Genomic DNA, 24562 nt, shown 5'->3' with positions numbered 1-24562 from the left:
CAGCTGGCAGAGCGGGCCTCCCTCTCGGAGTTTGGAGGCGCCTTGTCATAGGGATAAGGTGGCTTTTTCCTGTGGCTTTGCCTGCGTCTGTCTTGCTCTCCCTCTGGAGAGTGGGCCAGAGGGAAAGGGGTCCAAGAAGCCCCCAGAGCAGGGGCCCAGAGAGGCTAGGCAGGACGGGAACATGGCTGGCGGGTGGTCATGGCAGGGAGGGGACAGGTGACCTACCCAGGCTGGTGACTGGATGAGGGAGGTCCTGGATGAGGGAGGATGGTGGAGGGCCAGGGCATCTGAGGACTAGGTGAAGGAGAGGGCAGGGGGTGGGCTGGAGGTGAGCGAGGCCTCAGCACCCAGGAGCACAGCTCTCCCTGGCTAGCAGGACCAGCTTCCCCTCCGGAGCCTGGGACACCACCAGTGACCTTCTAGCACCATCCTTGCTGCCCAGCTTGTCTGGGGCTGGGTCTGCCTGGGGGACACAGCCAACCAGGCCCCAGGGGCAGGAGGACATTATTGCTATTTCGCAGAAGAGTTTCCGTTCGTCGGGGGCAGGGGGCCGGGAGCTCCTAGCTGGGCCGCAGGTAGCTGTCCACCAGGCGGGTTCAGTTCACCACAGCCGGCTTGAGCAGCACGGAGCCTGGAGGGATGACCACCCAGCCCGGAGCGAGTGCCTCTGGGCTGCTGGCCGCCGAGCTGACGCCCGTGGACAGGTCCAGCACGGTGCCCGGCAGCAGGGGGAGTCCGTCAGGGCTCGGCCGGGAGCGGCTGTTCTCAGTCCTCTCGAGGGGTGTCTTGCGGCCCTCCACGCCCAGAGACCTGGCTGGCACTGCCACGCGCCCCTTCTCCCCCTCGGCCTTGCCGCCAGCGGAGCCAGCGAGGAGGGAGACCACAGGCAGGCCCAGTCCACCAGCCCCAAAGGGTGAGGGCAGCAGCGGGTTCTTGGCCAGATTGAGGGGCAAGACGGGGCCCGGCAGCCCGGGGCCCATGCCCCCTGCACCCCCACCGCCCCCGCTATTGCCACACGCCAGGGCGCTGAGGTCAAGGGGGCCGGGGGCCAGGGGCAGGGGCAGGCCAGGCAGGCCGGGGCCTCCAAAAAGGGCAGCAGGGTTGGGGATGATGATCTGGGCTCCGCTGACATAGGGGCCGCCATCGGGGGTGGGCAGCGGTGGCTTGGGGGGCGGGCGCAGTTGCAGGAGCTCTTGCTGCTCGTGAGACACGAAGTGGCCGTGGGCCTTGATGTGCTTGCGCAGCGAGCTGGGGTCCGTGTAGCGCTTGTGGCAGCCGGGCATCTTGCAGTAGTAGGGCTTGTCCACGTAGTGGGTGCGCGTATGCTTGAAGCGGTCGCTCGAGTTGGAGTAGCGCTTGTTGCAGCCCTCGTAGGGACACACGTAGGGCTTCTCACCTGCAGGGCAGTGCCGGCGTGAGGGGCCTCTCCCCAGCCCAGCCTCCGCACTCCCCCCCCCTCCCCCCGGCCCCAGAGAGCTCCCGGAGAGTGGGGGACTCTCTGACGTGGGCGGTGGCGTCCCTGGCACCTGGCACGAGATCTCTTCCCAGCTGGGGGCAGCAGGGCCCAGGCGCTGAGCAGCCGGCCTGGTCCCCGGTCACACCCCAGCCCTGCCTGTGGCCTGGTGGCGTGCCCTCGGCCTCGGTCCCGTGCTTCAAATTGTGGGTGACAGCGACCACCTCCACCGGCAGGACCACACATTTGCTTCCACACTTCCAGGAAGACCCTGCTGGGACGTGGCCCACCGTGAGCGCTGCAGGAAAGCTCGCCGGGCTGTGTTCCGGCTCTGGCTCCGGAAAACGCCTCCACATTTACTAAACGTCGGTCGGGGAGCCACTTCTAGGCTCTGAGCCTTTGCAGTGTGGCCGGCCCCAACCAAGCTGTGCTGTGAGCGTAAAACACACGGGGTTGGGGGGGAGGGAATACACACCAGATTGTGATTCCACAGACTTCGTGCAATCTAATGTCTCATTGACAGTCTTTTAATATATCGGGTTTGAGAAAATACGTCATTGCAATTCATTTCTTTCCTTTGTACTTTGTGTAATGCGGCAATGAGGATGGGTTTTTTTGGTGGTTGGGAAATTTAAAGTCAGGTATGTGGGCGTGTCACCAGGCTGGCCCCACCGTGTGCTTGGGCAGAGCCAGGAGGAGGCACGCGCCGCCTCACAAAGCCTCACAAACAACGGTGCTGAGTGCCTCTGAGTGCGGCGCCTGGAGATGTGTCTGTGCCCCAAGGGCGGATGCAGAGGGGACCCGCGGGAGAGGCTTCGCCCAGAAGTGGCACTCGCAAAGCGACAACTGCACGGTGAGATGCGTCCCTCACCCCTTGACTGCCCCGGGGCCAGCCCTCCAGCCCAGCCACTCACCCGTGTGCGACCGGTTGTGGATCTTCAGGTTCTCCAGGCGCGAGAAGCTCTTGCTGCAGGTGGGGCAGCGGTGTGGCTTCTCGTTGGTGTGCGTGCGGATGTGGATGAGCATCTTGTACCTGCTCCAGGGAGGGCACGGTGCGGGGGGGGGGGGAGGGGGGGGGACCTCGACTCAGTTCGCGGGACTCCGGAGCCCCTCTCCCCCGGCCCCCCTCTCGCCCTCCCTCACCTGGCGTTGAAGCCGCGGCCGTGGCGGGCACAGCCCTCCCAGTGACAGCAGTACCCTGCGTCCTTCTCAGGCTTGACGTGGTAGTCGTTGACGTGATCCACCAGGTCCTGCAGGAGCTCGAAGAGCTGGTTACACTGCGGGGCCGGGGAAGGTTCTGAGTCTACGCGGGGCTGTGCACACTGACCCCGGTCTTCCTGGCCACCCCCCCACTCACCTTGGCCCAACGACACACCAGCTGCTTGGGCAGGGGTAGCTCTGGTGAGAGGCACTTGTCCTTGGGGGCGGTGAGGAAGGAGGAAGCAGGCAGGTGCAGGGCCCCCCCGGAGCCCAGAGGCAGGAAGAACTGGAACGAACTGGGGACGCCATCCAGATAGCGCAGCGGCTGGAAGTCCTAGGGGGAGAGGGGAGAGACAGAGCTGGTCAGTGCGCCCTGCTGGGCCAGCAGGTCCCCACCACCCCTGTCTCCTGTGGCGGGTTGTGTCCCCCATGAGGACATGTCCCAGTCCCAACCCCCTGTACCTTGGGTGTGACCTTAGTTGGAAATGGGGTCTTTGCAGATGCAGTCAAGGTCATACTGGATTGGGGGGCACTAAATCCAGTGACTGATGTCTTCATAAGAGAAAGGGGGATTTGAACACAGAGACACAACAGAGGGAAGAAGGCAAGGTGACACCAGAGGCAGAGACTGGAGTGACACAGCTACAAGGCAGGGAACGCCGGGAGCCAAGAGAAGCTGGAAAGAAGTGAGGAAGGATTCTTGCCAGAGCCTTGGGAGAGAGCACAGCCCTGTCGAGACCTCGATTTCAGACTTTAGTTTCCACAACTGTGACAGAATAATACATTTACGTTGTTCTAAACCACCCAGTTTGTGGTCCCTTCCAGGAAACCAATACACCTCTTTCCAGAGCCCTTATGCCCTCCTCACCGGGGCGGTGGGCACTGCAGGCAGGTCCCCATTGCCCTGGCGCTCAGGGGACAGCGAGCTGCTGCCATTGGGGGAATCCAGCCCAGATGGCGGTGACAAGCTGAGGTCCACCAGAGGGGCAGCCGAAAAGCGTCCCTCTACCTTCTCGGGGAACTTGGGGTTCAGCAGGAAGCCTAAGAGAGAAAAACTGTTCAGAGGTGCTGGGGCTGAGGGTCCTGTGAGTCTCCCACCACGACCCTGGAAGCAGATGCCACCCTCACACCCCTGGACCACCCTGGGACCCCACGCATCTAGCAGCAGGCTGCGCACCTGACCAATGTGGCCCGCATCACCATGAGAGTTCAGACATCGGTCAAGATAAAGAGTGGAAAGTACCCATTGAACAGGAACTTGAGGCCAGACCCCTGGCTTCCTGTCGTACTGGTAGGTAGGGACCTTTCGGACTTTTCCTGGGCCCCTTCCTGATTCACTGCTCCCTTCTGGAACACCAGGCGTTGGGGCCAGGATGCCTCCAGAGCCTTACACCTCACATGTGTAGGTCGGGTTTTCAGGGTTCAGTGGAGGCAGAGTGGGAGTCCTGAGCCCCAAGCACCCCCTGAGAAGATCTTGCTGGGCTCGGTCCCCAATCTCTACTGACCTGACCTCAGAGCCCAGGAGTTGGGTCACAGGGCCTTGTCACTACTTGTGAATCCCCTGCCCCCTGCCCCCCCCCCCCCACCGGCCCCTCTGTGTCCTCCCGGAGGCCTAGTTTGAATCCTGGCTCTGCTGTGCCAGCTTCATGAACTGGGCAGGTCATTTGCCTCCCCCTGGGGACAATGTCACTTCCAGAGACAAACTGCTAAGGATAAATGGACAGAGCTCTAGGCTGAAAGCTGCTAGGGGCTGTGGACATCCTGGTGGACACACCCTAGACATTCTTCCCACTGCCACGGCTTCACTGGGACCCGAGACCTCCCTGCCTACTGGGGGTGCTGTACCTGAGGGCGGGGAGCCTGGAGAGCCTGGGGTGGGGCTGTCGTCCACCAGGCCGAGCTCCCTGTGCAGAGCTCGGTGCCGGACTGCACTCAGCGCCCTCTCACGCTTTTCTCTCGCCGCCCGGAGCTTGGTGATGCTCAGCTTCAGGTCGAGCGGCTCGTCCAAGGAGTGCATGGTGATGGGGGGCTGGGTAGGAGGTGGCTGCAGGCAGCGGGGGGATCCCAAGCTGGTTTTCAGGCAGGAACCTGGGAGAGGACAGGAGCTGTGTCGTGAGACTGTGACCTCAGGCTTCTCCTCGGGCTGCACCCGTTGAAGCCCACAGGGGACGGAGCATGGATGTCCCGCAGTGTGAAGGCCATCTCCCTGGGAAGGGAGGCCCTCTGAGTGGCTCTGGTCCAGGGGGCAGGAGGAGAGCCAACCACCTACGGACAGCTTCCATGTCCGCTGCCCTCAGGTCTTTTCTGGAGGCAAAGCTCAGAGAGTCCATTCAGCCATGAAACTGAGTTTTAGAGACACTGCCTCAGGTCACAGAGCTAGAAAGTGGCAGAACTACCAGGTTCCAGGCCAGATCTCCCTGGAAATGGCCAGCCATGTCCCAAAGGTTATTTCTGACCGAGGGAAAAGTGCTCGGGATCACATGCCCGGTTTGAGCCTGAAGACCCAGAACCAGACCAGAAGAGCGACAAGTATCTTCCAAGGCAGCCGGGAGTGGTCCCTTAGCTACCAGTTGCCAAGGGCCCACTGTGCTGGGCCCAGGCAGCTGTGACCACCTGCAAGGGAAGGAGGCTGAGAGTGTGTCTCGGGCAAGCTGCAAAACCTGGCCCAAAGGATGGGGGTGCAGACAGGTGGCCTTGCCTCCCAGGTGAGGTCCAGAGAGGTGCCCATGGGCCTGGGACCCAGAGGGCTCTGGGCCGCCACCAGGGGGCAGCTGGGGACTGTGATCCAGGCAGGCTAGCCAGGGACAGGGTTTGGAGGGAAGTGGACCAGCGCTGGTGATATTCTTTTATTGTAAGTTCTCATGCTGTTATTTTCACTACTTCCTTACAAATTCTCAATGGTGTCATTTTCTTCACGTACAAATGACAGGAGAGCAAGATCAACTCTCTATTCCAAACTCAACCTTTTTCCAGGGGCAGCCTTTCGCATGTGGTCAAAAGTGTTTCCTTGCATTTGTTCATTGAGAGGATCACACCCTGAAAATCTATCTGCTGAACAAGCTAACACTGTGAGACACTCTACATCATTCACCAAATCCACGTTTGCATAATTCAACACAGGACATCCCTGTAACCACCACATGGTAAATGACCGTATATTTCAGTGTCTGTCAGTCTCTGCCTGGGAATCGGAGTGGCCCACACATGTGCAGACCTGCTTGATGCAGCAGGAAGGAGGAGGGCAGCCCCCACGTCCCCACTCATCCTTTTCCCAGGCCAGGCACCTCAGCAACTTAAAACAGTTTTCTCTGTTTTCATGTGTCTGCACTGACATGCTCCACGTCTGCCAAGACCCTCCAAACACACAGGGAACAAGGCAGCCCCCTCCCTCGATTAGGACCCTCTGCTTCTAGGACATCCCAAGACCCCACCAGCACACGGCTGATAGCAGAGCTCACGGAAGGGCAGCTGCACTTGGTGGTGGGGCCCCATCTGTGACTTGACTTGTCCCAGTTAAACTGCATCAGGTGGGAGCAGTCAGATCTGTCTGGATTTGCCCCCCAGGCCACGTAGGGCCAGGGACTCCCAGTGATGCAAGCAGGGCTGGCATCAGGCTGCCACCCTGTCCTTTAGGAGTCCCAGACCCAAAGTGGGCAGGTGGGTGAGTGACAGTGATGGATGGATCTGGGCCCCTTCCACTCTCCCTCTGGCTGGACAGGGAGCTGCCCTCTGCCTGACCCCCCTCCCCCAGTTATGTCTGTCTGTGTGTCTGCCTGTCCCTCCACCTGTTTATTTTTAGACACAGGCCCAGTCCAACCTCCCTGAAGCTCCTCTGTGCTGGGAGCCTGGAAGGGGAGGAAGGAAGTAAATATTTATGCTGATTAAGAATTCAGGAGCCAGGAAGGGCTGGTGGCCTGGTCCTTCAGCTGGCCTAGGGCCACAGGCCTCCCCACAGCCTCTGTCTCCATCCCCCACCACCAACTGGACCTTCTGGAGAAGGGGACCATGAGGGCAGGATGGTTTGGAAACTGGGAACTCAAACTGACACTTCCATTGGTAACCCTGCCCAGGTAACATCCTTTGGCATCTGCCCTACTGGCTTCTGCCCCAGGCCAGAAGGGGTCCAGGGAGGGGCCCTAACCTGTGGGTCCCGCAGTGACCTGCGGGAGTCACTGTCTCAACCTAGAACTGGGGAGGGCCCTTAGAGGAGCCTGTTTCCCACAGCCGGGCAAGCACAGCACCCAAGGTGGGAGTGGGGACTCCAGCAGCCTCCTTAATCAGCAGGCTCAGTCCCCAGAGAACCACCTCCTGCGTGCACGCGCGCACACACACACACACACACACACACACACTTCCTGCCACTGGGTTCTGCCCCCGGAGGCAGGGGTTCATCTGGATGGAAGCCAGAACCCAGCCCAGAAGCCCAGCCCCCCACTCCTGGGGAAGGAGCGAAAGCCACCCCACAAGCCCACACTTCCCAGCACACCCAGCCCCAGGCTGGCCCCACCCAGAATTTTCCTCCGAAAGGTGGTCCCACACCAAGGGGAAGACCCCCATGACCGGTCTTCCGTCCTGACCTTGATCAGCCTCAAGGTGTCCCCTGCCACTTCCCACCCCCAGTTTGCAGGGGCCATTTCTGAACTGGGGCTCTGCTCTTTGTTCCGGGGCTGCGTGGAGTGGGGAAGGTGAGAGCCAGGGTGGCACGCTCCCGGGATTCTGAGGCGGTCGGCATGGCCTGGAACCCTGGGGGCTGGCGCCGTGATCACCTCCGGAGGCCAGCCACGCCAGCACCCGATTCGACGCTCTGGACAACCAGGTGGGCTGGGGAAGCGGGCCCCCCGACCCGTTTCCCAGAGGCGGCCAGGGACGCTCCGAGGGGTGACGTGCCCGGCTCGGAGGGAGCAGTCGAGTTTCGGAACCAGTGGCGGAGCCCGGAGCCCGCAACAGCGGGGCAGCGACGCGGCGTCCCGGCTGCCGGGAGCGACCCCCTCCCCTCGGGCGGGCGGGCAGAGAGGCGGCGCCGAGGTGGTCGCGCTGCCGGGCGCCGCGCCGCTGCTCCAGCTGCGCAAGGAACTAATTAGAGCCCAGGGAGCTGGAGGAAGCGGGGCGGCGCGGGGACCACCGGGGCGGCGGGGCGGGCGCGGGACCCCGGCCGGCCTCCCCGCGGGGCGGGGGTCACCCCGAGGGTGGGCCGCGCGGGACCCCCCGGGGCCCGGCCCCCGCCCGCCCGCCGCGCCCGCCGCGCCCGCCCCGCCGGCCCGGCCCAGACAATGGCCGCTATTGTGCGCCCGCCGGCCGCCGCGCGCAGACGGCCCCCAGCTGCAGCGCCAGGCGAGCGCCCCCGCCCGGCCCGGCCTACCTGGCGGCCGAGCCCACCCGCGGCGGGCGGGGCGAGCGCGGGGGGCGGGGTGGAGGGGGTGGGTGGGAAACGGACTCCACCAGGGAGCTGTGGCCTGGGGTGGGACGCACGCTGCTTGGGGGTGGGGGGCGGTCAACATCCGTCCAACACCTACCATGTGTCAGGCACCGGCTGTCCATGGATTCTTGGAACCCTCTAAAACCCCTACTGGGAGTAGGTGCCCACGACGACCATGGGGAAACTGAGGCTCGAGCTCACCAGGCTCGGGAGTGGGCTGGACTCTGCTGTGAATAAAGCCCCTCCTTCCCTCCTTGGAGGAGGGCGGCTGGTTGGCCGGGAGCTTGGAGGGGTGCCTGTGTGGGTGGAGGGGATAGCTAGGCATACCCACCCTGAGAAGCTCTCAGGGGCTCCTTGCCGAAGTGAGAGAGAGAGAGAGAGAGAGAGAGAGAGAGAGAGAGAGAGAGAGAGAGAGAGAGGTCAGAACTGTCTGTACGTTGGGGGCTCTCCCTGTGCACGCCACAGCAGCCTGGGGCCATGTAAGAGTTACCCCTTATTCCCAAGGCAGTCCTGAAGCTGCCCTTTGGTCAACCATGCCCATCTAGCTAGAGTTTAGGGACAAGGGCCCAAGATGCACCTCTCAAAAGTCCAGTGGCTTTCTTGATATCTCATGAAAAGGGGAAGTAAGTCCCTTCCCTCCCCCCCCCCCCCCGGCCACTTGCTCCATGGGTTCCCTGGTGTTCGGTGACTGGGTCATCACTATCAACATGCTGTTCTCATAAATGGGGAAACTGAGGGCTGGAGGGGGAAGCGAGCCCACTGCAAGCCATGAGCGAATATTACATTACAACAGGACCAACAGCCAGCTGTTGGTGGTGAGGCAAAAAGCCAGCACCTGTTAAAGCAGGTGCTGGTCATCTCTATTTTACGGATGCAAAACCTGAAACTCAGATTGAGTGACCTGTCCAAGGTCACACAGCTTGTCGGTGGAAGGACTGGCTTTCTAGCCCAGGTGAGTCCAGAAGCCCATGTTCACTACTGGCCCCTCCTGTGCTCACTGGGGGAGAGGAGGCGGGGGAAGGCAAAGGTGCTCCAGCCGGGCACACCCTCCCTGCCCAGGGGTTTGTGGGAGCTAGGTACAGAGCCTAGGAGGGGCAGCAGCAGTGGGTGGGCGTTGGAGGGGCCAACTCTGGTGGGGGGGGGGGGTGCACAGGGAGGCTTGGAGAGCTGAGGGCAGATATGCTGCCAAAGCAAACGGCCCCACATTCCTGGGAACCGCTCCGGCTCCCTCCCTGCTCTGGCCAAGAGCTCCACCCTCCTGGCAGCCCGGCAGCAGGGGCTGGGGGCAGGGGCGGAGCCCATGTCTCCGCACCCCCCCTTCCTGACCAGGCAGCAGAGCACGCTCCAAGTACGGGTCAGACCACCTGGGTCTCCAACTTGGCTCTGCTACTTCCTGCCCATGTGTCTTAGGGCAGGTCACTTCCCCATCTGAGCTTCATTGTCCCCACCTCTGAAATGGGATGACAGTAATAGTAATAAGACACCCCTCACTGGGTTTTGGGTAATGATGCACACATCCTATAATTTCTTAATGTCTCCCATTATTATGTAATAATCATCAGTTAAAACAGTGCTGGGCACATAGTAGGTACTTGATCAGACTTGTTGAATGAACTGTCACCATCGCTGAAACCTCCAAGCTTTGGCTGGCCTGGAGCTGTGAGGACAGCTGAGTGGGGATCATGATCATCCCCGCTGTACCCAGAGACACCAGAGTCTCACTCTCACCTGGGCCCACATGGCCTTCATTTTACGGTGCAACTAAACAAGCTTGTGCCTCTCAGAAAGCTTCAGGCCTCTGCTGTCCTGTGGAGTGGACACAGCTGACCCTAGCCACCTTCCAGAGCCTGACTGCATCAGAGACAGAGGGAGGCCCTGGAGAGGCGGTGTGCGGTCCAGGAAGGAGCAGGCCTCCTCCCGGGACCCAGGGGAGGGGCTTATCCTGAGGCCTCTAGCAGCAGGCCCCGGGAGAGGGGCCAGGGCAGGCAGTACTTCCTGGAAGAGCAAGGGGGTTGCCCTCCCTGGGAACCTCACTCAGCAGGCAGGCCCCTCCCCCACCCAAGGTGGGCCCTCAGCCAGCCCCCTCCATCACCGCCCCCAGACTCCCCTGGGTGGGCAGACCCCACCCAGGTGGGAGTGCAAGTGCCCCAAGTGACCCCACCAGGGATGAGGTCTCTGCCCTCAGCTCTGGGGGCCTCAAGAAAGCCCTCAGCTGGGCAGCACCTGAACAGGAGTGTGTGCCAGGATCCTCACTCCGGCACGTTTAGATAGTGCTACCCAGAGCCAGGCTAGCTGGTCCCAGTCCCCTGAGCTCCCACCCCTGCTGTGGGGCCTCAGATGGGTCCCTGCTGCCCCCTCTGAGCCTTGGGTGGAAACATAGGTACAGTATAAGGTGCCCAGCTCACCAGGGAAGGTGGGGACTCGGGACGCCCTGCAGGGAGAGCCTGGCCCAGCACTTGGTACACGGGAGGTGCCAGCAACCAGTAGCCCTGAAGATTCTTGTTCCTGGCTCTGGGCTGGGGGTGCCCCATGCAATCATTTGGCCTGCCAAGCTCACCCAGATAGTTCAGGCAGTGCTGAAGCTGGAAGGCTCACAGCTGGCTCCCCCACCCGCAACGCCCCTCACCAGTCCTGGCTTCCCAGGAGATGCCCTTCCTTCCCTAGTGCCACCAGGCTGGGGGGTTAGGGAGGAGCAACTCCCACACGGGTCCGGCCCACATGTGCACACTCACACAGATGTGCTGGCCTGCCCAGCTGCGAGAGCCAGCCTGGCACACAGGCCCCCCAGGCCTAGTGGCTTCTAGGCCCCCATCTCACAGCCTCCACCCCCTACTGCCCGCCCGCCTGCAGCCACCTTTGCACAACTATGTCTGGTATTTTCCTGTCTGCCCAGCTTGCGGGGTAAGGGGGGGGGGGTGCCTGGGGCTATGAGCACTGCCTGCACCTGGGCCTCAGCCAGGGGCGAGCCCGCCAAGCAGCCCCCACACCCGCCCCCGGGGTTGGGAAGGGAAGGGCTGGGCCCAGGCTGCCCAAATCCCTGGGAGGGGCTGGCATGGGGCTGGGGGAGCCAGACAGGGACACACACCCTTTGAGGCCTAGGCAGGAGGAGGCCAGGCTTGCTAGGCAGCACTGCCACTCATGGTGGACAGGCAGGGCTGGGCACCCCGCCAGAACCCTCTGGGGCCAGGAAAGGCAACGGCCAGTGTCCCATAGGACATGGACGGGCACCCAGTGCACCCGGACATACAGGCATATGCATGCGTGTCACACCTGTGCTCTGACACCGTACACACAGGACATAGCACGGGACCAGCGTCAGGGGCTGGGACCCAGGAGTGAGGAGGAGTAGCGGGGATGAGGCCCAGTCCCCAAAGGGAAGGAAACCCTGCACTTCCCCAACTGAGTCTGGCTGCAAGACAACCCAGTGAGTACCTCCCGAGTCCGGGGGGCGGGGGGGCTCCTGCCCACGGGCCATCCGTCCCGCTACCCTGGGATGAGCACCAGGTCCCCTGAACAGCACCTGCCAGCTGTGGGCAGAGGCGGGCAAGGCAGGCAAGGCGAGCTGGACTTTGGCCCTTCCCTCCCTCCGCCTCATTTACCCCATCGCTCAGTTACGCATTCCAACACCAGGCCCTCCACCCAACTCAGTTCTGGGGGCCCACAGGTGAGCGAGGATGAAGGGCGCCCCGACCTCAGTGGGGGCAGGCTTGGGATGGGCTGCTCCCGAGAAGAGGGGATGTGGGGCGAAGTGCTGGGGCAGACGGAGCATCACATCATAACTTGTTTTGTTTTTAAGTTTATTCATTTATTTCTGAGAGAGAGAGCGCGAGTGAACACAAGCAGGGTAGCGACAGAGAGAGAGAGAGAAAGAAAGAAAGAGAGCGCCACAGAATCCAAAGCAGGCTCCAGGCTCTGAGCTATCAGCAGAGCCCGACACAGGGCTCAATCTCACGAACCATGAGATCACGCCCCGGGCCAAAGTTGGGCGCCCAACAAACGGAGCCACCCAGGGGCCCTCTAACTTGTTCTGAGAGCCAGACAGGCCAGTCTGCCACCCGCTCACCATCTCCATACACCCTCCCGGCCCTGCAATCTGGCTGTTACCCTTCCCATTTCCCAGAGAGGGAGGTGGAGGCTTTGAGAGCTTCAGTCATCTGCAGAGGTCACAGAGCTTGTAAGGAGCACATCTTGGGGTTCACTTCCAGGCCCCAAAGCCCACACGCTTTCTGGGCCCAATGCTGCAGAGGCCTGGGGGGTGGCACCGGCTGACCTTCAGCAAACCTGCCTCACCCAGAAGAGGGGGCCCAAGAGGGAGGCTGGGCCAGGACCTGGAGGGCACCGGGGAGCCACAGAGTGTTCCACACAGAAAGTGCCCTCTTTCTTTCCAGCCCAGAGGCTCCTGTCCCCAGGCTCTTCCCTGCAGCACCTCCTTTTTCAGGATTCCCTTTCTCCCACGAGCTCAATGCTTGCTCACCTCTTGGGTGCCAGGTTCTGGTGACAACCTTCCACATTCGCATATTCTCCTCCAGCTACCCGCCCCCTCCTGCAGCAAGTCTTTCCTGATTCACCCTGGCCAACCTCAGACTCTTGCAGCTGTACATGGGCTGTTCTTCCAGGTGCCTGACAGCTGAGCAGAGGACCTACTTCTGTCCCCAGGCTGCTGAGGGAAACGTTCCAGCCCTGTAGCGGCCCTGTGCTGCCTGCCACATTCATCTGGGGTCCAAGTCCTCACTAATGCCACAATGTCACCAGCTTTTTTTTTTTTTTTAAGTTTATTTATTTTGAAAGAGGGAGAGAGAGAAAGGGAGCGTGAGTTGGGGAAGGGGCAGAGAAAGAGGGAGAGAGAGAATCCCAAGCAGGCTCCTCACTGATAGAGGTGGCTTGAACTTACGAACCATGAGAACATGACCTGTGCTGAAGTCGGATGCTCAACTGACTGAGCCACTCAGACGCTCCAGTGTGAACGGTGCTTGAGCACACCTTGGGTGCCTGGCCCACACACAGAGTGTCATATGCGCTGCCCCCGACCTTTGGCCCCAGGCACTTACCCCTGCACCTGTCATTCAGAGCCTCATTCCAAGAAGGGAGTCCTAGAGCAGGTGACAGCCTCATGGAACAGACAGAACACTGTACTTCTTCCCACGGCCCCTACACCGAGCTCACTCCTTCCACCATCGGGAACGGGGCAGGGATACAAAGTGCTGGGGGTGCAGAGCCAGAAAACAGGCCTGCCCCACTCTGATGTGGGCAAGGCTCTGAGCCTCAGTTTCCCCACCCAGGAAGGGAGAGGGCTGGCCTAAAGTGAACTGGAGCCCCAGCACCCTAAGCACTCCCTGAACAGCACCAACACACCTGCCCTCTGCTGGCACTCAGTGACCGTCTCCTGAGTGAATGACTCCATTTGTGGTGCCCACCAGCCAGGTGAGGTGGGTACGTATGGAGGGGCTGAGGCTCAAAGCAAGAAGTGGCTGGCCCAAGGTCAAGGTGAGGGGCAGGGCCTGGGCCTTGACACAGAGGGTTCCTTCTCCCTGTCCAGGGCAAAGGACCCGGGAGCAGACCTGGACAAGGACGGGGTACCAGCAGTGCCCTGGTTCAGCTGGGATGACTGGAAGGGCCTAGCTCCCCCAGCTTCTCTGCTGCCACTTCCACCCCGTGCCCGCATAGAACCCACCCCAGAGCTGCCTTCGAGCAGGCCCAGCAGGGGCCCTGCGCTGAACTCTGGACTCCTCCCCCCTCCTTCCTCCCTGCCACCGCTGCCCCCGCCCGCTGCCCCCGCCCCTCCCCACTTGTTCACTCTGGGCAGCCGAGCAAGTCCAGAAGCTGGGGGAGGTCTTCAAACCCAAAGGGAAACATCCACTGAGTAGGGGCCTGCCGGGCCTGGCCTCCTTTGAGCCCATGTCCGCTCCTAGGACCATGCAGGGTGACCACTAGGTATCCTGAGGTGGTGCTGGGGGCCTGGCCTGAAAGAGGGTGGGGCTGGCAGGCAGACAGAACTGGGGGTGGGGGGGACTTCAGAACAGACAGGACAATGGAGGGCCCCACAGCCTAGGGGGAGGAGGACATCACAGCTCAGGGGCAGTCAGCCCGCAAGTGTGGGGATGGGGGTTGGGGGGCTGCGGATGCAGGAGGCAGTAGCCCAGGGGAGAAATGGCTCAGGCAGGCTGGGACTTGCCAGCCAGACCCAGATGGACGATGGGGAAAAGGGAGGGAGAGAGGCTTCCTCCGGACGCAGCTGCCCCCACGTCATGCCCTCATGCCCCTGCAGGGGATGGGGGTGGGGGTGGACAGGAGTGGAGCTGAGGGGATTCCCTGGTTGAACCGGCACGTCAGGGGCCAGGGCCTGACGGTCTTAGGCTCTAGTCCCCCTCTGTCCCTCCCTGACCCCAAGTGACCCCAGGCCAAGCCCTCAAATCTCTGAGTTTCAGTCCCCCCACACACACACCCAGCCCCCACCGCAGCCTCCTCACTCCCAGGGTCCCAGCGGGGCACTAGCCTGTGAGTGCATTTGTGCAAAGGAGACAAGACCCTCCTGTCAGCTGGGCAGGATTGTTTTCCCAGGGCTGACTCAGGCAGCTCAGCAGTCTCCTGGGGCCTCTGTAGCCTCCCACCCGCCCTTGGCCATGACTGGAGGAGGGGGCCAGGGGCCGGGTCAGTCCCCTCCCCAGACAGCCATCTGCCAAGGCGGGAGTACGTGTGCACACACATGTCACATGCTCCATAGTGGGGCCCTCCCTGTGGCGAGTACTACCTGGCTTCCCAGACATTGAAGACAAAGGGCCTGAGGAAGCCCCTGCCTCTCCCCTCACTCCCACTGGAAGATTCTCAGGCCATCAGCCCATCCCCCACCAGGGGCATCTGGAGCAGATGGGAAGTCCTCCCCCCACCCTAACACTGGAATCACTTCACATCCCTGTGCCCCCCAGGCTCCTCCCGGCCTGACCACCAGTTAACCAGAAGCTTCCATCCCATCTGGGAGGGGGAGAAGGAGCAGAAGGCCAGAGCTCCCACCCCTCAAGATGCCCAGAGCCAAAGCTTCCGCCCTGCCTAGCCTGAGGGAGCTTAGAGAGAAGCATCCTAGCCAGGATGGGAGGTCAGGCCTCCGAGGCTCCCCCGGGACCAGCTGTTTGGAGGACCCCACCCTGGGAGGGTCCCATAGCACCAGAGCTGGAATGGGAAGAAGGGCCGGGGACCCCTATGGACCTGGGGCAGACCTCACCTCCCCCGTAGAGCGGTCTGCAGCTAAGGCCAGAAGGGTGCCCGGGAAAGGGTGGAGTCTTGGGGCCCATTGTCCACAGCTGCTGGGGCCAGCTTCGGCTCCCCTCAAGAGCAGGGTCCCCTCTCATCTCAGGCTGGGAAACCGGCCACAAGATAGCCCTCCCCCAGCCATGGCAGACCTGGGAACTCGGGCCCAGAGGCCCACTGGCCCTTGTCCATCCTAAGCTCAGTCCCTTCATTTGTGAAATAGTGAGCACAGGATCCTCCTCACAAAATTAATGCAATTTCAGGTGACAGACGTCAACACCTGCAAAGTTCGCTGGGCCACTGGAGGCACTGTGCTGATTTTTTCAGGGAGTTGTTCCCCCTGTGAAGTTCTATCCCCCATCCACTTCACCAATCCCACCCCCACCTCCCCAGGGACCGAAGCTGGCATATTTTTATTAGTTGCAGCGACAGCAGGGGTTTCAAGGGCGGAGTTGGAACCCAGAGAGAAACCTGGGACTTTTCTAGGCTGAGGCCTTACATAGGAACCCCTAGCAGCACATCCTTTCCTGTTCTGGCATCAAAGCTTCAACCCCAGCCAGTCAGCAGAGCACTAGAGAGCCTAGGAGACGTTGAAAATGCTGAGTCCCTGCCCCTAGCTCCACCTGAATCAGAATTCACCAGGGTGATGCTGGAGCCACTGGGGCAGATGTGTCCCAAGGGCCTTGCAAAAGCTGTGGTCCCCCACACCCAGGCTAGGTGGCAGGCTGGGGAAAGGCTATGTGTCCCATCTCAGAGAGGTGAAATCCCAGACATATGTCAGGGCCGCCCATTTCTATGACCCTTTCACAAGGGAAGCAACCAGGCACGTAGGATCTGCATCTTTCTGGCTGGCCCTGAGGTGCCCCCTCAGCCGCCAGGAACACTCCCCACCTCTGGGTTAAGGTGGGGGGACCACCTGGCACCTTCCACGGGTCACCCTCTGGCCTCAGTCATCTGTGTGAAATATAAAATGACAATAATAACCCTGAATGGAGGAAGGGGTTGAACAATAATCCTGAATAGAGGGAGGCTTCTCGGCAGCCTCAGAAAAAGCAGGGCCCCTATTCCACCCGACCCAGGGCCTCTCCACTGCAAGCCCAGTTCCCCACTCGGGTGAGGGGCCTCCACAGTCTCCCCCTGGGACACAACCTGGAGAGGCATCCGGTGCGGCAGAGGAGCGGCGAGGGCAGCCATCTTGTCCCCTCAAACCCCAATGTGCCTCCCAGCACCAGGGCCCCACCCCAAATGCCTCCCAAAGAGCTTAACTGCAGGCCCCAGCCCCAACATCTGGTCCCCCAGCCACAGCTGTCGCCACCCTCCCTCATCCTGGGATTGCCCCAAACTCTGCCCGGCACCCCGTCCCCACCCCCTCGCCCAAGTGGGAAATTCGGATTCCAGGCAAGTCAGGGTAGCTGAAAATGCACATGGGAAAATGTCGTCAGGAAGACACATTCTTCCTTCTATACCGCGGTTCAGACCCTGGGAGGATTAGGTGGCAGAAGACACTCCCACCGCCTGGGGCCAAGGCCAGGCCAGGGAAGGAGGGGAGAGGAGAGTGGGGCCCGCAAGGTGTGGCTGAGAGGGGTCTAGGCTCCCCAACAGGCCCCGAGGAGGGGCCCTGGCAGAGCTCTGTCTTCCTGCAGGCCAGTGTGCCCTCCAAGGGCACTCCCAGCAAGGGGAGCCCAGGCTGAAAGCATTGCTGTGGCTACCCGTTTGCAGCTGGCTTTTGAGAAACAACAAAAGCTTTGGGGGGACGCGGTTCACACGATTGTTTGAAATGAGGTTTTTGGATGTCTGTGGCATCCAGTTATTCATACTGGCTCCACCCACGGATAATTGAGAGTTGGCTTTTGTTGGCCTGACCCCCCCTTCTCAGTCCCTGCCCCCCCCCACCAAGTCTTCTCAGGGACTCCAGCTCGGGAAGCTCACCTTGTCTGACCTCTTTCTTGGTTTTGCAGATGAGGAAACTGAGACCCAGAAAGGGGAGGAGCCGGCCCAAGGACCCCAGGGAGTTGGTGGCCTGGCCAAAACTCAAATCCAGGACATCAGATTCCCAGGCCAGGGGCTTTTCCCACTCATCCTCCAGGCTGTGGCCTGGCTCTAGCGAATCCCCCAAAGCCACTGACTCCAAAAGCAGTGGTGCCTGGAAGTGGGGTGACTCACTGTCTGGCTTTCTGGGGCACCCCCTCCCCATCAGTGAGGGAGGGACTGGCAGGTGTCCCTGTTTAGAGAGCCAGAAGCAGGGAGAGGCCCCCCAGGGGACCTGGGCCAGGGTCACCCAGGGGCCGAAGAGCCCCAGCTGGAGGGATTTAACACCAAAGGTCAAAGGTCACAGACAGGGAAGGGCGGGCAGGCACTAGGGGTCAGAGGGTCAGCGCTAATGGCAGCTCCGGAAAGGAGGGGGAGGGTAAGGAGCTAAGGAAAACAGGGCTGCTTCCAAGGGGTCCCCAACCCCCATAAACTGTGCCCCAACCCCCTGGCATCTGCCTCTGCTTGGCTGGTTGCAGAGAGGGCCAAATAGAGCTCTGGTGTGGGGTTGTAAAATGGGCTGGGCTGGAGCTCGGAGAGGGGTGTCCTGGGAAGGGCTCCCCAGGTGCAGCCCCTCCCCCAGAGTGGGCCAGGGCCAGCTGGGAGGCCCAGCCCAGACCCAGAGGGGAGAAGGAGGAGCAGAGGGGGAAGGCTCCGAGGTCACGGGGAGGGATGGAGGGATGTGTGGGTTGGGCTGGAACAGCTGTGGCACTGTGGCACAAGGAGTAGGGCTTGGAGAGGTCTGGGTGGGTGGGCAGACTTGAGGGGCCAGTCTCCCCTTCCCTGCGTTTGGGAGCTGAGGAAGGCCGGGGGGGGGGGGGGCGCGCAGAATGTCTCCTAGCTGCTTTCTAGCTTCAGCGAAGCCCCACCTTTCGTCCGGGATGCCAGGACCAGGCGTGTGAGACCCTCAGGATGGCTGCCTCTAAAGACCACAGCTCGGCCCCTGTCCCTGGCCTAAACCAAGAGCCACGATGAGAGCCCAGGCCTTGGCCAGGTCCTGGGCTTCCCTGGCTGCCCCCTTGGTGTCAAGCGTTCCCTTCAGAGCCAAGATCCCAGGCTGTGATGGCCGGGGGCCCAGGGCTCCTCCCAGGATCTCTTCCCGCTTCCCAAGCCCCAGGGCAGGGCCAGGATCCCTGCAACCATCACCGCCTGGGGGTGGCCAGGCCAGGCGGGCCCTCCTGGACCCGGGGACAGGCGGCATGCTGCCCTGCTGTGGCCTGAGTACCCGACTGGCCAGGGCAGAGTGCCAGGGGCTCCAGGTGCCAGCTTGGACTCCAGCCCCACTCCAGGGGGCCTGCGGGGAAGCAGGGTGCCTGCCTCTCCCTCCCTCGGGATGCACCTGCCTCACCCCTCCCCCACTCCCTTCAGACCCTCCTTCAGGCCGGCTGGATACCCCTGCCCTCATCACTTTGCCAGGCTCTTCTGCTTCCCCCTGGGCGGCGGCGGACGAAAAAGTGCCATACAGGACTGCAGTGTCCCAGTCCTGACGCGGCAGTACCCCCTGTCCTGACCCCCAGGGACGCCTCCCTTCCCCTGCCCCCCCAGGAAGGGCCGGGGCTGGCCAGGGGCAGCAGGGGGGAGACTTTCCGGGACAAGGGAGGAGACACCTTTCAAACCCCGTCCTAGAAACAGCCCCAGCGCAGCCGTGGGAAGGGGCGGCTGCCCGGCTGCCCCAGACAACTTCGTGCCCAGGCTCCGGGGGCCCCCTCTCACCCCGCAGCGCGCCCCCACCGCGGCCGCCCAACTTCCCCGCCGAAGTTTGCTCCCGCCCCGGGCCCGGCCGAGGCTCGGCCCGGCCTCCGGACGGAGGGAGGGAGGGAGGGAGGAGAAAGACGGAGAGACGGAGGGACGGGGCCGGGGAGCCGGCGAGGGAGGGAGCGCGCGAGCGAGGGAGCGAGGGAGCGAGCGCAGGGGCCCCGGCGAGGGCTCACAATGGCCCGGGGCGAGGCGCCGACGCGGGAGGAGGAGGCGACCCTCGGGTCCCGCAGCCCCCCGCAGCCCCCGCGCGACAGCCCAGCCCCCCCCGCCCAGTCCCATCCCCACCGCGCGACGCCGCGGGGCTTCCTACCTCGGCGGCGGGGGCGGTCGGGCTCCCGGCTGCGGGCTCCGGCGGTCTGGGGGCGGCGGGGGAGCGAGCGGGGGAGGGGCCGGGGCGGGCGGGGGCCGGGCGCGAGGCTCACGCGGCGCGGGCTCCCTGGCACGGCCGCCCGGCGCCCGGCCGCTCCGCCACATCTGCAGCTCGGGCAGGGAAGGTGGCCGCGGCGGCCGGGCCGTGCGGGGATGTCTTAGAGAGGGAGGGAGGAGGGAGGAGGGAGGCGGCGGGGAGGAGGGCCCGGCGAGCCGCGGAGGAGGGGGGAGGAGGAGGGGCGCGGGGGGCGGCCTCGCTCCCTCCTCCCTCCCCCGCTGGTTCCCTCGCGCCCGCCCTCCCAGCAAACCCCTTTCGCCGCCGCGGCCCCAGGCCCGGGGCGCCAGCTGCCAGGCGGGGCGTGCGCGTCGGGGGGGAGGGGGCGGACGGGAGCCGGCGCTGGGCCGGGGGAGGGGAGGTAGGGCGGCGAGGCCGCGGGGAGCGGGCACCGGGAGGGAGGGGGCGGCGGGCCGCGGCCGAGCGACGCGCGTCCTCCTCGGCCCCATCCCCGAGTCACCCCCCTCCCCCGCAGCCCCGCCCCCGGCCCGAGGGCAGCGCTGGGACACGGCCCGGAGGTGGCCTGGGGGTGGCGCGGGGCGCGGGGGTGGGGGTGGGAGGGATGTCCCGCCCTCGGGGAAGCCCGGGGAGGGGGCGGGCGCGCTGATGACCGGAGGGAGGGCGTGCGGGCCCAGAGGAAAAGCCCCGAAGACCGGGAAGATGGAGGAGGTCGCTGCGGCCGAGGGGGCGGGGGCCCCTAGCCTCCCTCCCGCGGGGTCACCTTGGCCAGGCCCCCCGCGGCCACGGGCGGCGGGGAGGGCGGCAGGAATGCCTCTCCGCAGGCCCTGATTTCTCCGCCCAGCCCAGTTCCAGGAACGCGCGGGCAGCGCCCGGCAGGCAGAGGCCCCGGCTTCGGATTCGGGGAGGCGCAAGCCAGGGTTCGAGGCCGGGATGAGCCCCTCCCTCCCGTCCCTCGCCGGGCTGGTCCCCGCCTTGCCCTCGGCCTCAGTTTCCCACCCCGTAGAATTAGGACGAGGTCGGGCCGGGAACAGTCCTGGCTTCCGCTCGGCCCCAGTCTTGGTCCCAGCATTTGGGACAACCTGCATCCCCAGCCTGAGCGCCGCGGGGGTCCTTGCTCGCTCTGGGACCTTCCGCGTCCAGCGCGGCGCCCGCGGTTAGGACGCGCGGTGGGAGTGGATGCCGGCGAGTGCGAAAGCCCGGCACCCGCACCCGCCTAAGCTGTTTCTCCCTCCTGATGTTGAACCCAGGCTCTGAGTTCCTGAATGTGTCTTGTTTGGGCCAATCTGGAGCCCCCGCCCAGTTATCTTCCTGCTGCTCTGCTGTCAGGTGGCAAATCTTGGTTCAAAAACAGTCCTCCTGCTACTGGCCAGCCTTGCCGCTTCACAGTTGGCCTTGAGGAGCCCAAGAGACGAAAAGCATCCTCTATAGGTGAGGCATCTAACTCCGGGTGTCATTACGCCTTCGTTCGTGTATTTGATGCTGCTGTCTCCCGCCGCAGCCCGAGGCCGGTGGGTCTTGATCACGCAACATCCTCAGCTCTTGGTACAGAGCTTGGCACCTAGTAGGTGCTCAAGACGTGTTGCACGGATGGTCATAGTCATAGGGTAGGTGCTCATTATATATTAAGCGAATGTACATATAGTAGGTGCTCATGACTGTTGCGTAAAGGGACACAGCTGGTGCTCTTAAACTTTTGCATGGACACATGGTAGATGCTTATTATATTTTAGGCAAATGGATACACAGTTGATGCTTATGACGGTTGCATAAATGGACACATAATAGGTACTCACGATTTATGTGAATAGACACAGAGTAGGTGCTCATGAACTGTTGGGTAATACATGAAAGGCCTGTAGGCCGAAGAGTGGCGATTTAGAGGTGACCTCCTCTGCCCCCACCCCACCCCACCCCACCCCGATTTCCCTCGTGTGGATAATGTGGAGCGAGACCGGGTTAAACATTAGCTGGCAGATGGGCCTGGGGGCAGGCCAGCTTTGGGACCTAGCACCTTTCAGGAGGGGGCTGTTAAGGGCCGACTCTCGCGGTCCGCGGATCAGCGGGTGCGTGGGGAGGGGTGAAGGCTGAGGGCCGCAGAGCGCCCCCTCCCGGCGCGCCGGGGATCGCGACTATGCTGCCCGCAGGGCGGCCTTGCATCCAGGGGCAAAGTGTTGTTCGACCTCGAAGGGAGGGGGAGGATGCGGGGGGGGGGGGGGGGGGGGGGGGGGGGGGGGGGGGCGGGGCGAGAGTGAAAACAAGAGTGACCACCTCAGCTGTCCTTGCCCTCAGAGGTCTTACAATCCAGTAGGACCTGAATCCAATGACCAGGTAAGTCCAATGACCTCTGCACCTTGAGGGGCACTTGACCATAAGAAACCTTCACCCTGGGAGGGCCTTTCTCAATGTTTTTCTACACACACTAGTTTTCATGGACAAGCAGGTTGCTCGCAGTTGGAACTCTGAGCTGGGATTTCCCACCTTGCTCCTTTCTAAGGTTGTTTTGGAGATTAAATGAGGTACATTCTTAACACATATTAGCCATCACTACCTAGTGTCCACAATTGCAGGACCCAGATGGAGTCCCCTTAGCTGCCAGTAACCCCCTAAATTTGGCTTTTGCAAATCCCACAAGAGTGAAGAACTATATAATATGGGTGGGGCTGACCCGACCCAGAAACCCCCAGTTCTCAGCCAGACGAGTTTTTTTCTCTGTACTGGATGGCTCACTTTTATTATATTCACTGTAACCCTGAGGGTGTGTCCTATTATTATTCCCATTTTATAGAGAAGGAAACTGAGGCACAGAGAAGTAATTGGGCCAAGGTCTTAGAAGCTAGTGAGAGACATGGTCCAGATTGCAGACTCAGCTGAGCTGATTCCAAAGCTTGTGTTATAACACACTATCTCCCTGGGGCATCAGAAAAGTTATGGGGTGGGGGTGCAGGACATCTGAGAGGGCCAGGCTCTGAAAGGATTTTTTGTGGGGGGTTGTGCTTTTCCAGGAGGCAGCGCCTGCTATAGCAGTCACACCAAGCTTGGCTTCCTCCTTCTTAGTGAAAGGTGGGTAAGAGGGGATGTCCTCCCCCCCTCCTATCACCCTGGGCTTCCTCCCTCTAAGAGTCCTTGTTCTGAGCAACCATCCTTTGCTACCTGTTCCCCTCTCCTGTGTTATGGACTGTCACCCCTGCTAGTACTAAACCAGAAGTTCCCCAACTTACAGCAAGAAGGCAGCCATCTGCAAGCCAGGAAGAGTGTCCTCATCAGGAACTGAATCTGCCAGCACTTTGATCTTGGACTTCAGCCTCCAGAACTGTTGGAAATAATGTGTGTTGTTTAAGCTACTCCATCTATGTTATTTTGTTATAGTAGTCTGAGCTAGGATAATTGCTGAAAGATATATTTGGGGGGCTGAATCTGGTCCCTTAAACTTTCAACAATAAACATTTATTGAACATCTCAGAGGTTCCCATTCATTCAACAGATGCTTATTAAGCTCCTATTATGTGTTTATTCGTCAACATTTACTGAGGCCCTACATTGTGCATTGGGCTAGGTATGCCTATCCATGTCTTCAAGGAAATCTCTCAGTCTAGTGGGGACCCCTTACCTATCAGTATCCAGAGGGGACACAGCTCACTCATTCACACACATGCACACTGCAAGAAGGGTGTCCTGCACAACATAGGTGCTTAAATGACTTCCATGAATACACATGCTAGATTCAGCATTTTACACCACTGTGCTTATGCACAGTTCCTGTCTTTCCAGAGCCTGTAATTTATTCAAGGAGCTGAAAGTAAATAATACAAGACAACAAAATAAAGAAGTGAGCCCTATGACCTACGCTGTAGCTGGAGGAGAGACCACAGGAACCAGGATGGATGAATGGCAGCAAACCCCAAACTCCGGCCCTTGACCTTAGGTTAGCCAAGCTGGATCTCTCTGAACCTTAGTTTCCCTATCTGTGAAATTGGTGATCCTCATGCCTATTATGGGACAGCGTGAGCCTCAGTGCAGAGGGCACTGCTTGGTGGGATGAAAGAGTGCAACAATAGTAGCTACCATTGTTGTTATCAGTGAGCCTGCAACCACTGTGAGTGGGGGCCCAGGCAGAAGGATAGAGTGATGGAGGGGGGTGAGATCAGGGTGACTTATTAACCTTGAGCTGGGGCCTGGTGAGCTCTCTCCCGTTGGCGCTGGCTTGCTGTGCCTGCAGGGCTGGGCTGACTGTGGGTGGGGTGTTTATTCTGGGAAGCAGCCCGGGCTGCTCCTCACACCCTGCTCCAGCAAGAAAAGAGGGCTTCCAGTCAGAACTGAGTCCTGTGCTGGGTCTGGCATGTATGAGCCAGCCCACCTGTCCAGGTGGCCCAGGGCTGAGAATGTCCAGGAGGCCCAGCCTCAAGGGCCAGCTGGGTGTTTCAGGTTTAGGACACACTGTCCCCACAGGACTCACCAGACCCCCACGAATCCAGTTCTAGATGGCCTGAAATGCTCAGCTTTTGGCGTTCTGGAGGCTGAGCCCTGGATGCCAGTGTGGAAGTGAGGGTCCTGGGCTGGGGTGTAGGGGTGAGTGAGGTGGCATTGGAGGTGGGCGGTGGGGGTATCCCTGCTGGCTTCTCAGCCCCGAGAAGAGCTGCTGAGCTACTTCATCACGCAGGTTCATGGACATTCACCTGTGCAGTCCTGGTACTCAGCAGGGTCCATGTTTGGCTGAATATTCTGCCATCACCCTCTTGAAGTTCTTAATCATTTTGGAGTACAGGGCCTGGAATTTTCATTTTGCACTAGGTCTGGCAAATTGTGTAGCCTGTCCTGGCTTCATGCTTTGGTTTCCTCCAGTAGTAGCTTCTTCAAATGGGGCATTCAGGTGCACCCCTCAGCCACCCCCAGCCAGCCATGAGTGCTTTAGGTAAGCCCAGTTCCTAAAAGTGGTGGGGGACAAGCTTCTGCCCCTCGAACCCAACAGTACGAACCTTTCCGAAAAAGCTCAAGGCCAGCAGTGTGATAGTGGGTAAGTCACTCTTTTCCGAGCTTTTGGGCATGATAATATAAAAAGCACAGTGCCTGCAACAAAACGAGC

At 61.4% G+C, this 24562-nt stretch overlaps 1 protein-coding gene and 1 long non-coding RNA gene across 4 annotated transcripts; one reads left to right on the top strand and one right to left on the bottom strand.

The window, feature by feature from the left end:
- Positions 1-537: 537 nt before the first annotated feature.
- GLIS2 (GLIS family zinc finger 2) lies at positions 538-19441 on the bottom strand. Of its 3 annotated transcripts, XM_030301286.1 has the most exons (8): positions 19408-19441; positions 4499-4741; positions 3522-3694; positions 2811-2987; positions 2597-2730; positions 2368-2489; positions 1527-1724; positions 538-1396 (listed from the first exon to the last, which is right to left on the bottom strand). In XM_030301286.1, exons 2-8 carry the CDS (start codon positions 4668-4670, stop codon positions 597-599), a joined length of 1776 nt encoding a protein of 591 aa, XP_030157146.1. In that variant the 5' UTR covers positions 4671-4741; positions 19408-19441; the 3' UTR covers positions 538-596. The 3 variants fall into 3 exon arrangements, with proteins under 3 accessions (XP_030157146.1, XP_030157144.1, XP_030157145.1); XM_030301284.1 differs by lacking the exon at positions 19408-19441 and having other exon boundaries at positions 2368-2486; positions 4499-4727; XM_030301285.1 differs by lacking the exons at positions 1527-1724; positions 19408-19441 and having other exon boundaries at positions 2368-2486; positions 4499-4727.
- Positions 19442-20242: 801 nt separating this feature from the next.
- On the top strand, positions 20243-22732 carry LOC116737818. Its single transcript, XR_004343046.1, has 3 exons — positions 20243-20910; positions 21772-22542; positions 22703-22732. It is a non-coding gene; the product is annotated as an uncharacterized LOC116737818 (long non-coding RNA).
- Positions 22733-24562: the final 1830 nt, after the last annotated feature.

Source organism: Lynx canadensis, chromosome E3 (genome assembly GCF_007474595.2).
Source record: "Lynx canadensis isolate LIC74 chromosome E3, mLynCan4.pri.v2, whole genome shotgun sequence".
NCBI classification, from domain to species: domain Eukaryota; kingdom Metazoa; phylum Chordata; class Mammalia; order Carnivora; family Felidae; genus Lynx; species Lynx canadensis.
The sequence above is the reverse complement of the archived record's forward strand: the minus strand, read 5'-3'. Positions and strand labels throughout refer to the sequence as shown.

What these genes read in the sequence shown, in the direction of transcription:
- GLIS2 (XM_030301286.1), bottom strand. Translation starts at nt 4,670, where the DNA reads ATGCACTCCTTGGACGAGCCGCTCGACCTGAAGCTGAGCATCACCAAG. An exon ending in CTGCAGTGCCCACCGCCCCG is followed by an intron (nt 2,988 to 3,521) that starts GTGAGGAGGGCA and finishes CTCTCCCCCTAG; the next exon opens with GACTTCCAGCCGCTGCGCTA. An exon ending in GGGAAGAGATCTCGTGCCAG is followed by an intron (nt 1,397 to 1,526) that starts GTGCCAGGGACG and finishes ACTGCCCTGCAG; the next exon opens with GTGAGAAGCCCTACGTGTGT.